At 44.0% G+C, this 14,812-nt stretch overlaps 1 protein-coding gene and 1 long non-coding RNA gene across 7 annotated transcripts in view; one reads left to right on the plus strand and one right to left on the minus strand.

Moving 5' to 3' along the window:
* Window positions 1-861: 861 nt before the first annotated feature.
* Window positions 862-8,448, minus strand: LOC135312029 (uncharacterized). Of its 2 annotated transcripts, XR_010371650.1 has the most exons (5): window positions 8,130-8,448; window positions 7,653-7,829; window positions 3,079-3,669; window positions 2,050-2,153; window positions 862-1,224 (listed from the first exon to the last, which is right to left on the minus strand). It is a non-coding gene; the product is annotated as an uncharacterized LOC135312029 (long non-coding RNA). The 2 variants fall into 2 exon arrangements; XR_010371649.1 differs by lacking the exons at window positions 7,653-7,829; window positions 8,130-8,448 and adding an exon at window positions 3,947-4,030.
* A 1,551-nt stretch (window positions 8,449-9,999) lies between these two features.
* Window positions 10,000-14,812, plus strand: part of UBP1 (upstream binding protein 1) — a 44,497-nt gene continuing 39,684 nt past the window's right edge. For 2 of the 5 annotated variants that reach the window (XM_064444019.1, XM_064444023.1), the window contains exon 1: window positions 10,001-10,797. In XM_064444019.1, coding sequence (XP_064300089.1) covers window positions 10,685-10,797 — 113 coding nt within the window. In that variant the 5' untranslated portion in view covers window positions 10,001-10,684. Of the gene's footprint in view, window positions 10,798-14,812 lie in introns of all 5 variants that reach the window. The other 3 variants (XM_064444021.1, XM_064444024.1, XM_064444020.1) reach the window with 2 other exon arrangements.

Raw genomic sequence — 14,812 nt, forward strand, 5'->3', positions numbered from 1 at the left:
TTTAAGCACAACTAAAAATCATCCCTGGATGGCAAAAACTTCCTTCAAATATTTTTTCAGAATGTGTGCTGAATTTACAATGTCTTACATGGCACCTGATTGAGTTTTTCTGTGTGGTGTTTGTAGAGTAATTTTTACTTGCCACAAAGATGACATTCTGTGTATATAACCAGTTATAATACCAATATTTAATGTCATTTGCTGTAGTTCTCAGAAGGGCAATCGGAAAATGAAGTGAGGAGTCTGATCACTATAAAAAAGATGAGCAAATGGAATGATGCCTTAGGAGACCCCATCATTTTGGATGCTGCTCATGGAAAAATCCAATAATTAAAGTTTTCAGGCACCATATGCTAAAGTACTTAACTTCAGCGCAGATCCACCCATTAGCAAAACATTAGCCTCCCCACCTTAAATTTCAGGTTGGACTTTGCATGCCATACACAAGCCTTAAAGCAAGAGATGTTTTAAATAAATAATGTCTTGTTGTTTGTGTATACAGTGCTCCTTTGCTGAGATCTGTTTTAGTATTTACTGGGCAGATTATAAAGCAAGAAACAAAAATAGCCCCTTAACAATAAACAGTACAAGATAAAAAGCTCACCTTATTTGTCCCCAAACTTGCAAGACCGTGTAACCACATACCTTTATGTCTAGAGGTCAGTCAAGGGCAGCAGGTGTGGGTGTGGGGAATACACAGTGCTTCACACAGCAAAATACCAGAATTAAATATAATCTGGTAAATTTATACTGATTTTTAAAACTAAGCTATACTGTACGTGAGGTTTTACCCATTTAGTGTTTGCAACAAGGATCAGTCAAAACACAAGATTGTAAAGAGAAGAAAGAAAAGTATTTTTATTAGTGTTTAATTTCAGTTTGAATAATAACATCTTTCCTACATGTTCTGTCTAGTACTTTCCATAAAAGGAACTCAAAGCTTCTATAAGTAGTGCATCAAGGGTCTTGTCAACCTTTGGAAGGAAAAAAGAGAGGCAAATTTTCCTTTTCCACAGTGCTTTTGTATGGAAGACCACAAGATTTGGTTCTGCTTTGCTTCTCTATTCCATCAGGAACAGTGGTCGCCGTGGGATATGATGGTTTGTAGTGGCAGCTTTTGTGGCCACACTCTCAAGTTCAAAATAGCTCCCCCGGGGTGGTTATTTTCAACAACAGCAAGTTGTCTGTCTTAAGAACAAATCTAGGACTTCTGGTATGTTGTGTCTGTGTTATTTAAAAATAGAAAAATTAATTCTAAAGGGGTTAGTAACAAAGTCTACTCTGCTAAAGATGGAAAAATAGGAGTGCAGTTTTTTAGTATACATATTAGATGTGTGTGCATACATAAATAAAAATTAGGCTACTGATTAGTCTGGGAATGTCAATTGCTTTTGCTCACAGGTTCTCTCTTGGGATTCACAAAAAAAGATGGATCAAAACTGCAGTGTTCCCATGTGCATTTTGACAAACACCCATCTGTCAAAATCAACAGGCCACTTTGGGTGGGGGGGAAAGTGCTGGATAATTTAAAGCCACATGAGCTCTGTGGGATTCACGTAAGAGCTGGGAGCCACCTTGTGCTAGGGACTGAAAGCTCTTCAAGTTAGAGGGAATCTGTGGTATTACTCTTTCCATTTAATAGAAATACAAGTCACGGAACAAAACAGATGCCTGCCCTCTATGTGGGAAGCTCACGTCAGTCCCAAGGGAAGATCGTGAAAGTGGTTTGAGGGTGGTGTAGTCCTTTTCTTGGGAATAATCAGTGCAAAGGGAAACGGGGCTTCCAAATACAACGCGCTGTACGCGTTTAAACACCTTTGCCTAAATATAGGGCTAGAGATGGAGTGATTTTTATTTTACAACTTGCCAGTAGGTGGAGCAAACTGGATAGCAGGATACATATGCTTTTCCTACAGTCACTGAAATCAAATTAGTTATTTAAAAAGTGAAGCAGTGATCACTAGGACTCATGCAGCCCTTTACATCTGCTAGGAGGGCGCTTTGTAAAAGTATGAGGTTACATATAGAAATATAAGTGGAAAAACTCACCTTGAGATGCTCCTCCATCTCTCATCCTTGCTGGAGCAAAGATCAGTCTCTGTACACAAGCAGGTCTGTGTTATGTCAGCCCTCCTTGAGGTACCTGGATGCCTCTTGGAAGAGAATAATCTCTTAGAATCACTAAGCCAGCAATCCCAATCCTTGTCTGCATTTCTGGACAGCGTCACATGTGGGTGTTTTTTTCTCCTCCTGTATTTACAGTTCCTCTTCTATTATTATTATGGCCTTTGCTTTTTGTTTGTGGTGTTTCATGTTGAAAGAGAATGGGAAGTCAAAGGAGAACTGCCTCATGCTATGAAAATATCCAAGCAACAGTGTTGTTTGAAGTTTTTTTGACTGCTGGATATGACTATCACTCTAATAAGTAATTCCTCTTTTTTTTTTCCAGAACCTTGCTCTTTGATATTCTGATTTTCATATCCTGGGTGTTGTCACAATATTGCAATACCTTTTAAAAGTATCATTTTATGGAATGAATTGTAAGGAACAAGCAGTGTGTGCTTGTGTGCAGGTGGTATTTAAAACAAACAAACCCAGAAACTACTATTTTTCATTAGGCCTTCCTATTTCAAGCAGAATGGGTGCCCTCTGCAGGTAACTATTTTCAGATGAGGTTTTTGGATGTGTGCCCTCTTATTTCTGAGTGTCAAGGTCGTAGTACTGGTCGATCCAGCTATTTCGTGTGTTTTAAAGTCGATATTGCAAACTCAGGCAAGCAAATGGCACTGAGACATGAGTGCACCAAGCAGCTGGTTTGCATCTGAGTATTTTTCCCTAAAGTGTGTGTGTGTGTTGGATGTTGGAATAAGTATTTTCCCTGCAGTCTGACAGTGCTTTCATTGGGTTTTTTAAAAATCTTTTTGAATGGCAAGAAGGTGACTATAAAGTTGTACTGTGTAGTATCCTGCTACTTGAAGTTACAAGTACATTCCATAACTTACTGTACATTCTTATTGTACAGAATGAACAGGCAAAAGGAATACAGTCTAAACACTATTGAGAAGGTATCTTGCTCACCTTAAAGAGATTGTTGTATATTCCACCTTTTTTTCTTGTTCTCTTCCAGGTTAAAATGTCCAAGTACTCTGAGCGGACTGTGTAAAGAGGGAGCTGTATGCCTCTCTGAGGCAAAAGTGCTATGAAATTGCTCTTTCTCTTGGCCCCGTAACACACAGTTCTGCTCAGCGAGGCTCTGACAGTGTGGAGGGTGGGGAGGAGATCAGCAGGGATGCTGCTGAGGTCTGGGCGATGCTTGGTGTCACATCAGCTGGTACTCAAGCCTTGCAGCTGGGCAGCAACTAACGGCACAGCAGTTTTGGGGAGCAGGAGAGTACATGGGGACCAGCCGAGACTTCAGCTACCGGCCTCTTCAGGAGAGAGTGGCACCAGCAAATTTGCTGGCAGCAGCTAAATGTAAAGGTGTGAGAGGAACCCAACTGCGACTTTAATCTGAATACGTGTATTTGTTTTCTCTTTCCTCTCTCCCATTGCTGCAGTGACCACCTCTTAGCTGAGCACAACGCTTCGTCTCATCCCAAAATGCTTTTCTGGCACAGCCAGCCTGAACATTATCACCATCACCAGTATCCCACCAGTAACAGCAGCTACCTGCGGTAAGAAAAGAATGGGGGTGATTTTTAACAATAATTATAATGCTATAAGACATAAGAATGCAGACTGCGCAGCCTTTGCTAATTCCCAAGTTCTAAGCCTTCAAATCGAGCTGGTGATCTTAGATGCTTTGAGAACAGTCTGAGCAGTACAGTCAACATCGTGGAGATTCAGTTTGTGTTCATTTCTGTGTTGATTTTTTGTTTCTCTTCAAATTACATTCACAGTCTGTAGACAAAACTGTTTATACAAAGTAATGCAGACTTATAAATACCTTGATGTTTCGCATCTGCTTTGATTATCTGCTAAAGCTTAGCTGATCTGCAGGATCAGGACTACAGGCTGCTTGTGCTACCAGTCCAGGCACACTGGCTAAATGCTTTGCGTTGAAATTCTGATGCAATATATAGCTTATTGCATCAGCACATTCCTGTGAGCTATGAACCTACTTTACCTCTTCGTGACTAAAATATTATTTGTGTACAGTATTCAGATTTTTCTTATAATTAAAAAGGACTATGCTTTGACAAGAGTTAGGCTCATAGACTCCAGATAATCTTGAGTTTCAATTTATAATGTGGTTCAGTCTCTGTATTAAACCTCAGCTTATTACTTTTTGGCTAAATACAATGTATGTAAACATGATAACGTTTAACCATCTACCTTGACATGGCTTTTTGTATGTTGGTAGTCTCACACCTATTGCTGTATCACAACATTATTTCTGCTCTTGTAGAATTGTTGAGTAGCATGTTTTTATTAGAAATGTGTTGAGTTTTAGGTTTAAAAAAAAGCAAAGGAATTGCAGCTATATTTGTGTTCCAAAGTATGAAACTAACGAAATTGCAGTGGAGTTTTATAAAATCAATCCATTTCAATACAAAGGTCAGGGTGATTTGAAATTTAGACTAACACAAGTATGTAGCAAACACAGTGCCGCTTCTACTGACTTGAGCAGTAAACCAGAAACGAAGAACAGGTGCTGGAGTTCCCTCATGCAATCCTGTTTACAAGTGACATGCACGGTTCCCAGTGCAAAAGGAACCAAACAGCAATGGGAAGTGAGGATGCCCACTCACACCTCTGGTCCCCCTTCTTCAGCCTCCTTTCAGCCCAGAGGAGCTCCATCCCCTCCTTGCTTTTCTTAGGGCCTGTTCTCAGCATGGCCTTGTCTGTCTTCGGTTTCCCCCGCCCTTATCTAAAAATCTGCCACTCAACTCCCTCTGAAGTTACCCTTCCCACACACTTTTGAGCACCTGCCTTTAGGTTTGGATGGCAGCACACATCTGTGTTTTCATATTGAAATACAATGTAGGGGGGGGGCGGGGGCACTTCCAAAAATTCAGGGTTGTGTACAGGAGCTAACAAGATTGGCCCCTGAGGCCAATTGACGTAACCAAAAAGGTTACAAACCTATCCTAGTTCAGGCACTAGGCTTCAGCCTGGTCTTAGTGGAGTGCCACACTTCAGCCCCACATCTAGACGTCAGTAAGGCTTATATATAAACAGCAATCAACTTCAGGGGAGGATGCCAGGCAGCGTTAGTGAAGAGCAGGTGGAGAAAGGAGTGTCCCAGGATCCCTTCTCCCACATCCCAGTAAAACGGTACTTAGAACACATCTATGCAGATACATTTGCAAAATCAGGCTTTCCCTGCACGCGCTTCGCGCTCTTGTATCAAATCTCCAATTCCAGCTGGAGGGTCTGGTGATGGGTATGCAGAAATGGAATGGCAGGGCCTCAGGGAATGCCATTGCTGATGACTTAAGTTTGTGGATTTGACCTGCTCAGAGGGTTAGAGAAGCAATCTGAGATCTCAAAATGCTTCACTCTGATTTTAGACAATTCCACCAGGCAGGTAGAAAGTTTTGAATGCTTTTCATGCAGGCAAGGCTTTGGGGAGAGACAGGAGGAAAGTAGTATCATTCTGTAAAGCATATGGAGTCTTCTCTGTCTGTAGCCTCTGCTCTCAGCCTTACCAATAAGCAAATATTTACAATTTAGGCACAAATTCTGTAATCTTATCCTCAAAACAGGCTCATGGGCTTAACTTGTGGAACCCTGCATGGGGCTTATATAAAAGTTCAGCAACAAATCATCCTGAAAATTAAATTATGGGAAGACTAACAGAAAAATTAGGATTAAAAACTAAAAAATGCTATGGGAGCAGCCACCATTCATACTACAATATGCAGAATGTCAACTGTAGGCATTAAAAAAAATCACAAGGCTAGTTTAAAAACCTGAAAAAGAGAACAGAAAAAATTTTGTTTTCACGGTTTCTGTTTGTAATTGCTACCTGCCTAAAGCTGTATCTTAACTCTTTCAGCAAAAGTTGAGAACACTGCATCATAATCACAAAAAACAGACATTTAAGCTGAGTACTTGAGCTGATTTGTGCTGAAGTTACAACTCCATACGTTGGAGTTGGCGAGATCTGGCTGGCAAGTGGTATTTCTGTGCGCTGCTGGTCCTCAGCGGACGATCTGAGAATGGGACTGATCACGGAACCTGCCCCAAAGAAAGCAAACACATCACAGGCCTGTACTTTAAAAACAACAACAAAAAAACCAACCCAAACACACCACAAGCCTCTACTAGAAATTAGCTGGGGATATGAATAATGCTCAAGATATGCACTGTGATATTTGTAGTTCAATAGAAAGGCATTTTGTGTCCTAAAAGAGCTAAAGGTAACATCTTCAGAAATGCTAAAGTTCAGTTTGCTTATCACAGACAAGCTTTACCCAACATCTATAGAGTGAACTGTGAGAGGATGGGTCTTACTGTACCCACTCGAGATGCCCTCAGCAGTGGCTGGAATTTATGTCAGAAGAAAGCAATTCCCAGTATAAAAATCATCAGTTTATGATCTTGTAACTGCTATGTAGCTGTGTTAATGTAAGTATAGTAAGCAGAGAAACCAGTTTTGCTATGCATAAATCAAACTGCATCTGGCTTCTCTGGTCTTGGATCCTGTCTTAATTTATCTCTGTCAGAAGTAGACTGCACTACTTTTACTTTCCCACAAGCCATTGCTTCCTTTTGTATCAGAAAATCAGAAGTGGTTTTTAGTGTTATTTATGCTACCTTATTTGCATCAAGTCCACTTTAGCTCTACTAATGTCCACATAGGGTAAGGTTTGAGTTCTCAGCTGAAACTCTGTAATTCTACAATGGTAGGCATTTAAGATAGCCTGTAGCCACTAGGTTATATGCTGAATAATGCCTACTGATTTATTAACTGGACCATAAACATCCCATAACAGTCACTGAAATAAACTAATACCATCATTTGGATTGTTATCCATCTTCGGAAGTGCTAACAAATAGTTCTGTCATAATAATAAATTCATTAATTCAGGGTATTGTTGTCATCTTGTCAGACTTAAAAGAGGTATTTTGCCTGTGGTGATTTCAGTTCTCACTGAAAGCTGTAACTTGGTAGCTAGCGCCTATGCTGGTGACTTGTCCATAAGCATGCCTTTTTTATAAACTTCCCTCTTTTTTTCAGCTTCCTCTTACATGCAGATGAATTGTTCACCTGTCCACAGACAGGCAGAAAACTCTTAAATCAATTACAGCAGCAAAAATACCAGTACCATTTTCTACAGAAGCTGGCAGTAGAATCTTAACTTATAAATTGCCTTTAAAAAACAAAAATCATGGCCTGTGTGTTCCTCTTCAGCTTTGAGGAGGTTGTACGTACATTTTGAACAACAGATAGTATTTTGTTAATCATTAATGAAGTTGGGGCCTTCCTGACTTGTATCTTTTGAAAAAACTTGTGCAATTTTACTTAAAGCACATAACGGCATGATGAAAATACATTTTACAGTCTCAACCCTTTTTCTGTAGTTTCTTCACTGGGTGTATCATTTTAATGAAACCTCTCATAAAATTATTTAGCAATCCTCTGAATGACTAACATTTGAGTTGTTTCGAGAACCCTTCTTTACATGAAGCTGTGGGTTACTTACCCTATGAGCATCCACTCACTGGACTAAGTGTTCTATGACCAGAGGGGGCAGGATTAAAATCTAACTGCTGGCAGTTCCAGTTCTTCCTTGCATCCCTCCTGGGCTTCTCCAACTGCCAGGCCATTATAATCAGTAAGAATTATTTATTAAAAGCTTAGGTGCATCTTGGATCCCATCCTTGGAGAATATAAAATAATCAATTTTAGTAATAGCATAAAGTCAAGCTACTTCAGTAATTTTTACAAAATGTAAGCTCATATTCCAGAATGACAAAGTTGATGCTACTGGAATACATCTGGATTTAACTCTGTAGCCTGTTACGGAGAGAAAAGCAGTCTTAATGCATCTCAAAACCTACAAAATGGTCTTAAGTTGTTGTAAAACAGGCCAAGAAACAAGTCAAAGGCCAGAAAGAAACAAAGGAAATGAATACTAAGCAAAGACAATCCTTTATAGATAGTGCACTTTTCACCTTACCACAGGTGCATGCAGTTTAACCTGAAGCTGACATTAGCCGTATCTGCTTGATCTGTATCTGTTTACAGGAGCTTCCTTTTAGCAATTGGGTGACAAAAGGGCTCTGACCTCAGAGTATGACCACGTGTCTGGTGTGTCTCCAGTCACTTCTGAGTTTGTCCTGCCTGCTAGTGCACGCGAGCCTTCACATTTGGGCACGCTTTTGTTTTAACAAGCTGGAGACTTTGAGTCCACACAGAATCACAGAATGGCAGGGGTTGGAAGGGACCTCTGGAGATGATCTTGTCCAACCCCCCTGCTTGAGCAGGCACACCTAGAGCAGGGGGCACAGGAGTGCATCCAGGTGGGTTTTGAATGTCTCCAGGGAAGGAGACTCCACAACCTCCCTGGGCAGCCTGTTCCACTGCTCTGTCACTCTCACAGAAAAGAAGTTTTTCCTCATTTTAGCTAGAACTTCCTGTGTTCCAACTGAACAGAGTCTGGCCCCACTCTCTTGACACTCATCCTTCAGATATTTGTAAGAATCGATGAGATCCCACTCAGTCTTCTCGTGTCCAGGCTGAACAAACCCAAGTCTCTCAGCCTTTTCTTGTAAGAGAGATGCTCCAGTCCCCTTATCATCATGTAACTCTCCACTGGACCTGCTTGAGCAGTTCCCGGTCCTTCTTAAACTGGGGAGCCCAGAACTGGACACCGCTCCAGATGTGGCCTTACTCAGGCAGGGTAGAGGGGGAGGATAACCTCTCTTGACCTGCTGGCCACACTCCTTTTAATGCAGCCCAGGGCACTGTTGGCCTTCTTGGCCGCAAGGGTATGTTGCTGGCTCATGGTCACCGTGCTGTCCGCCATCTCTCCACGGTCGTCCTCAGCAGAGCAGGAAGGGAGCAAATACATTAGGAAGGGTACCAATTAAGCTGCACTAGAACTCTTAAGATTCAGGACATGCACAGTTCCACAAGCAAGTGCTGTTATTCAGGACCTTGGAAAGGACATGGTATGTGAAAATGGACCTGAATCACAGATGGGCAAAACAGGCTACCAACTCCAGCGTGCAGAGGTGTTGAGATTTTGTTCCTCCCATGAAGTAGTGCATTTACAGCATGTGAAGTAGTATACTAGACATAACACCTAAGTATTTTTCTGCCTTGCATGTACTTTAGTCTTTTTTCTATCACCCCATAGTATTGAAGATTGTTAATTGGTCTTTTAGATTGCAGCTAGGTTTGGGTTCTTTAGGGTAAGCTCCTCTGTTCTTTGGAAAATAAAGGTAGAGGCACAGCAGGCGACGTCAGCCGCTTTCTTTTCCGACACCGTTACTCTCTTCCGAGAATAAGAAGCTGACGTACTGCGGTGTAACTGATTTGCCTTTCGCGAGCCGGGCGGGCTGCAGTGGCCGAGGGCGAGGCGGGGCCGGGCCGCGCCCGTTCCTCCGCCCAGCCGGCTCTGGGGGAGCCTGCGGCCCGTGACACACGCTCCGGCTTCCGTGGCTGCGACCGCCCCGCACCGGGAGGTGCGGCCCCGGAGGCGGGGGAAGGACTCAGCCCTCACGGCCGCCCGCCCCGCGAAGCTGTAACGCGGGGACCTGACGCCGCTTCCTGCCCGCCCTTCGGCTCCGTTTCCGCTTCCGCTCCCAGCATGCCGGGCGGGGGAGGAGGGAGGGCGGAAGGGCGTCGCCGCGGTGCACGACGGGCCTGCCCGCCCTGGGGCGGGGCTCCCGCTGACGTCGCCTGGCGTGAGGCAGTCCCCCGTCATTGGCTGAGCTACCCCCTCAACCTTCACTACGCTTCTCTGATTGGAACCTCGGGCGGAGGCCGGCCAATCGGTGGGAAAGGCCGCCCTCCGCCCCGCCCCGGCAGCCGCACGGGGGAGGGGGGTGGGAGTATCCGCCATGTTGGCGTGAGCGGCAGCGCTGGGCGCGAGAGGGGGCAGGCCGGCGGAGCGCGCGGCTCCGGCGGCGGCAGCGGGGAGCCCCCCGCCCGGGGGGCGACCGTCACAGCCGCGTGAGGCGGGCGGCTGCTCCTTCTCTCCGGCCGGGCCGTGGTGGCGGCGGGTGTCCGCGCTGCTGCTGCTGCTCCCGCCGCCGCCTCCCTGTGAATGATGCGGCGGGAGGCGCCGCTGGGCTGGGTCGGAGCTCGGGCGGCGGTGGCCCTGGTCAGCGTCCGGTCGGGGGCGGCGGGGAAGGAGCCGGTGGCAGAGGTGGTGGAGGAGGCGGTGGTGGTGGCGGCCGCCCGGTCCCCAGCCCCCCGCGGCGGCCGGGCGAGCGCAGGATGCTGAGAGCGACCCCGCGTCCTGGTCGCGCCGCGGGGAAAGGGCTCCCCCGGGGCTGATCGCGGACGGACTCCCCCTCCTTTCTCCCCGTTCTTCCCCGTTCCCCCCGCCCCGCACGCACCCCGATATCCCCGCGCACCCCGCATCCTCCTCCGGCCCCTCGCTGTCTCCCGGCGCCGCCTCCCGGCGGAGCAGCAGCAGCAGGAGCGGCGGCGGGGCCGAGCGGAGCGGCTCCTCCCCGTCCGGCTCCTCCCGCGGCGCCGCGGGAGCGCGGCGGGCGGCGGAAGATGGCGTGGGTGCTGAAGATGGATGAGGTGATCGAGTCCGGGTTGGTGCACGACTTCGACGCCAGCCTCTCCGGCATCGGGCAGGAGCTGGGCGCCGGTGCCTACAGCATGAGGTAACTCACCGTCCGCCGGGTGGGAGCGGGGGGTGCCGCGGCCCTAGCGGCCGCCTCGGGCCGCCCTGCCCTGCCCCTGTGGTGGGGTTTCCCCCCACCCCCCCTTCATCCCTCTTGGGTTTTTTGGGTTTTATTCCTCCGGTTCCCGGAGGCACTCTCCAAGAGGCGGGCAGGCGGCGGAGGCCGGCCCGGTGCCAGCTGCCCCTGCGGGCCCCCCGCCCTGCCCCCTCCCCTCTCGCAGGCCGATGGCCTCTCCAAAAGGGCCGGCGGCGGCAGCCGGCGCTCGGGCTGGGCAGCGTTGGCCCCCTGTGCATAATCTCTACTGTAAAATCGGTATTTCTCTGCCCTTTGGCTGCGCAGCAGGACCCCGTGTTTCAGAAGACGATAATTTTCTATTCGGCGAACATAATTCTGGTTCATGATAAACTGTGGCTGTTTAACACTTAAAAAAACCGTTCTCGAGCACGTAGGCGTTGTACTTAATGGGATAGTGGTAGTAACATGGCTGTACTTTCATCGGTCTGTTTATTCTTTCATATTTGTGTACTATGTGTCTTCAGTGGCGTTTTCCTTTCTTTCTTTCTTTCTTTCTTTCTTTCTTTCTTTTTTTTCCTGCCATGTAGCTCTCCCTGTTCTTAATCAACTTGGTAGGTTTTTTTTTTTACCTTTTGGTTGTTTTCCAGGTTTTACGGTAAAAGCGTTTGGGTGTGCTTTTTCAGAGTTAAGATAAACTTCAAACAAGTACAGTTTTATTTCAGTTATGGGCAGAACGAGTGGATTTCTGAGTGACTTAATAGCGTGAAAAAGGGAAACTGCTTTGGACATGCTGGGAGACATTTTAGTCTCAGGTTTTTGACAGGATTAGTCAGTATTTTGAGGGTCTGGAGAAGTAAAGCACTGGCATTTGGTAGTTTTGAAGGCTTAGGCAGTACGGAAGATGTGTTCTCTCCCTGCCTGAAGCTTGGAGGCCACCACAAGTTTCACCTATTATATATTAAGGCAGTACTTTCCAGGTGAAGTGTTGGAACTGCAGTATCTTTGTTCGAAGTCATAAGTAAAGGTTTCAGCAGAATAGGAATGAGGACCCTTTAGCTAGTATTTGGGGTTGTAAGTTCAGCGGGGTTATGGTGGGATGTGTATTTGGTGGGATTTTTGTTTTGCATGGGGTTCGATTTTATTTTTTTCTTTTTAATTATAAATAGCTTTGAGAACTTGCCAGTTCAAAGAACAAGGTGATTCACCTCTCTTTATGAGAATACTCCTGGTTTTATATTCAGCTCATCTGGATTTTATTCCACTTCTGTTCCATTTTTGTCTTTGTTAAGTGAACATTCATCCCACAAATCATGTGCCATTTTTTCTGGGCAACTGTATGGTAGTTGCCTGGGTGGCTTCTCAGCGTTTGGCTTCTGGTTATCTTTTCGTCCTGCGAACACGGATGGATAATATGTTCCTGTTCAAGAACTGTTCTTTCTCCTCTATCGGGATCCAGTTCTTTCTAGGATGTCTTGAGATTAGAAGTGTCTTGAGTTTTGACTGGGATGACTTTTTAAAGATTTCTCTTTCTTTTTGTAGACTTTGTTTCTACTCCCAGTAATGAATGCTGTTTAGTTTCTTGAAACTTTAAGAATTTTAATCTTTACTGTTGTTGCATAGATTGTTTCTTCTGCTTGTATCTTTACGGTGGGCAGACAGTGGTTTTTTTTAGTTACATATACTGTATACTGCCCTATTAGGATATGTAGAATTACCATAAAAAGAGTAGTAGCAGTTAAAAACAGCTCTTAAAAAGTAATACTGCGCAAGATAAGCTGTACATTAGTCTTAAACTTAGCATGCTTTGTTTGTGGTGAGATGCAAGTATTTTTGGAATACACGCTAATGTTATTTGTAACTTCAATCTCTGAACACATAGTTAAATGGATCACTTAATTGCAATTATTGTTTGCTGGATTGAGTGATTTCAGCAACTGCGTTTCATTATTTTATGTATTGCTTAGATTTCTGCTGTAGGGAAATCGTGGCCGGTTAAGTGATCTGAGAGGGGAAAATTAAGATAAGTGGCATAGCATGAAGAGTGAAGGTACTACTCTGTCACTGTTCAGTGTGTCAGCAGAGCTAATTATTTGTCACTTCCCTGCAAAAAAACAAATGACAGAAGTAAATGAAATATTGTCTAGAACAGAACACTGGGAGAGCTCCCCAAGCTATATTCCCCTGCGTTTTGTTAGGAAGACCTACGCATAACCCTTTAGCTGGTTAGGGTTGTGTATAATGTAGTTGATGCTTCCTGGAGTTGATGATCAGTCAGTGCCATGACATAGAATTATATGGCATTACTCCTGTATTTATTCTTATTAAGAAAAGTGCTTGTGTCAATTTACCAGTAACTGTAGTGTTTTTAAAAGGAAGCTAACTGGACAAAATTTCTCTGCAGATTCACATGGTTTTAAATAGTCTCAAAATTCCCTTAAATCTTGAAACCCAGTTTTTCTGATTACTATTCTAACATCTTTTCATGCAATAAGAAACAAGCCTATAAATACCAAATTCAATTAAATTGTTAATAACTATTGTCAGATGTGTCAAATAACGCCCCCGCATTGGAAACCCATGTAAAAACAAGGTACCTTTAGTGATAGTGAGGTTTAAGTGTTGCTGTTAACTTCAGTTGGTAACACCACCATTGTACAGATTTAAGACTCTCATAGTGATTTCTTAGAAGTCTGTCATAATATCCATCATAACACAGTAAGAATTGTGTGATTTTTGGGACCACTGATTGTTGCTATGAACTGTTAAAAAATGGAGGCTATTTCACTGAAAAGATAAGTTTCAGGAACTGCCTGCTATTTCTCCAGCAGAATTCAGCTTTTCATGTAACAAATTGTTTAAGTACTTGATTTAAATTAAGTTAAATAAGCATTACTATAAGGACAAATACCTTAATGATTGAATTTTTACATGTAATTTGGAAGCTTAGTATATGGATTTATTTAAATGCTTGCAATTCCAGTAGTATTTGTAGTGCTAAAATTGAAGCCTGTCTTTGGGGAACTTGATTATTTCAGGAGTAGTTATTTTGGTATATATTTTTAGATTAACACTTGAAGTCCATTAAACTAAATAGAAAACGATGACTCTTGCTTCTGAAGCGGGAAGGTCTGTACAAAAGACAACAAAAATACATCTAAATGATCCTCCGTTTTTTGGAGAATCAAATCAGTTTGACTCTGCTGCACCTCCCAAAGACTTGGAGTGTCTTTGGAGAATGGAGCTGGCTGATGCCTTGAACAGAAACCTGCTGCAGTCTTGTTTCCTTACTGTGCTCTGGAGTGCCTCAGGTGGTGAGGGAACTTTGTCAACTCTCCTCCAAAGCATAGGCTGAAGTAACTGTTAAGGTGGTCTGTTAGGATTTGGGGGACCACTGTCTTACAACTTACAGCTTTGTATTCAGGCAGAGAAGAGAGGGTCAGTGTTGTCTTTTAACAGCTTTCAGGTCCCTGACATCTTTTTTTCTGGCTTCTGATGAGTATAGTAATGAGTTACTGTCTTAACTTTATAGTTGCTATGCAAAAATCAAAAAAGAGGGTTTCTTTCATTTGGGCCCTGTTTTCCTTGTGGCTGCTGTTCATTTTGTCTGTCAGAAAATACTGTTTATGCTTCCCCTAATGTCTCCCACTCTTTTGAGACTCTGTTACTGGTTATGTTGGGTGTTTAAGAGTGTTTACTTAAGGTATTCTGATTTTTTTAAAGATGTATACAATATTTTCTGCAGAATACATTAAAAAGCTTCTGTTGCAGTGGTCAGTTCTGTTTTTCTGTTTTGCACTATGGAAAAAAATTTAGTTGACATCTAGACTCTGTAAAACAAAATTTTATGTACTGATTAGAATTGGAGCTTGATTCTTTGTGCAGGCATACAAGTATGTAAATGCCTGTCAGGAAATAGACATTTGGGGAAAAAGAAGATCCACCAACCTAAACCATCTCACTTTGTTACCATAGATAAAAC

Source organism: Phalacrocorax carbo, chromosome 2 (assembly GCF_963921805.1).
Source record: "Phalacrocorax carbo chromosome 2, bPhaCar2.1, whole genome shotgun sequence".
In the NCBI taxonomy this organism is placed as follows: Eukaryota; Metazoa; Chordata; class Aves; order Suliformes; family Phalacrocoracidae; genus Phalacrocorax; species Phalacrocorax carbo.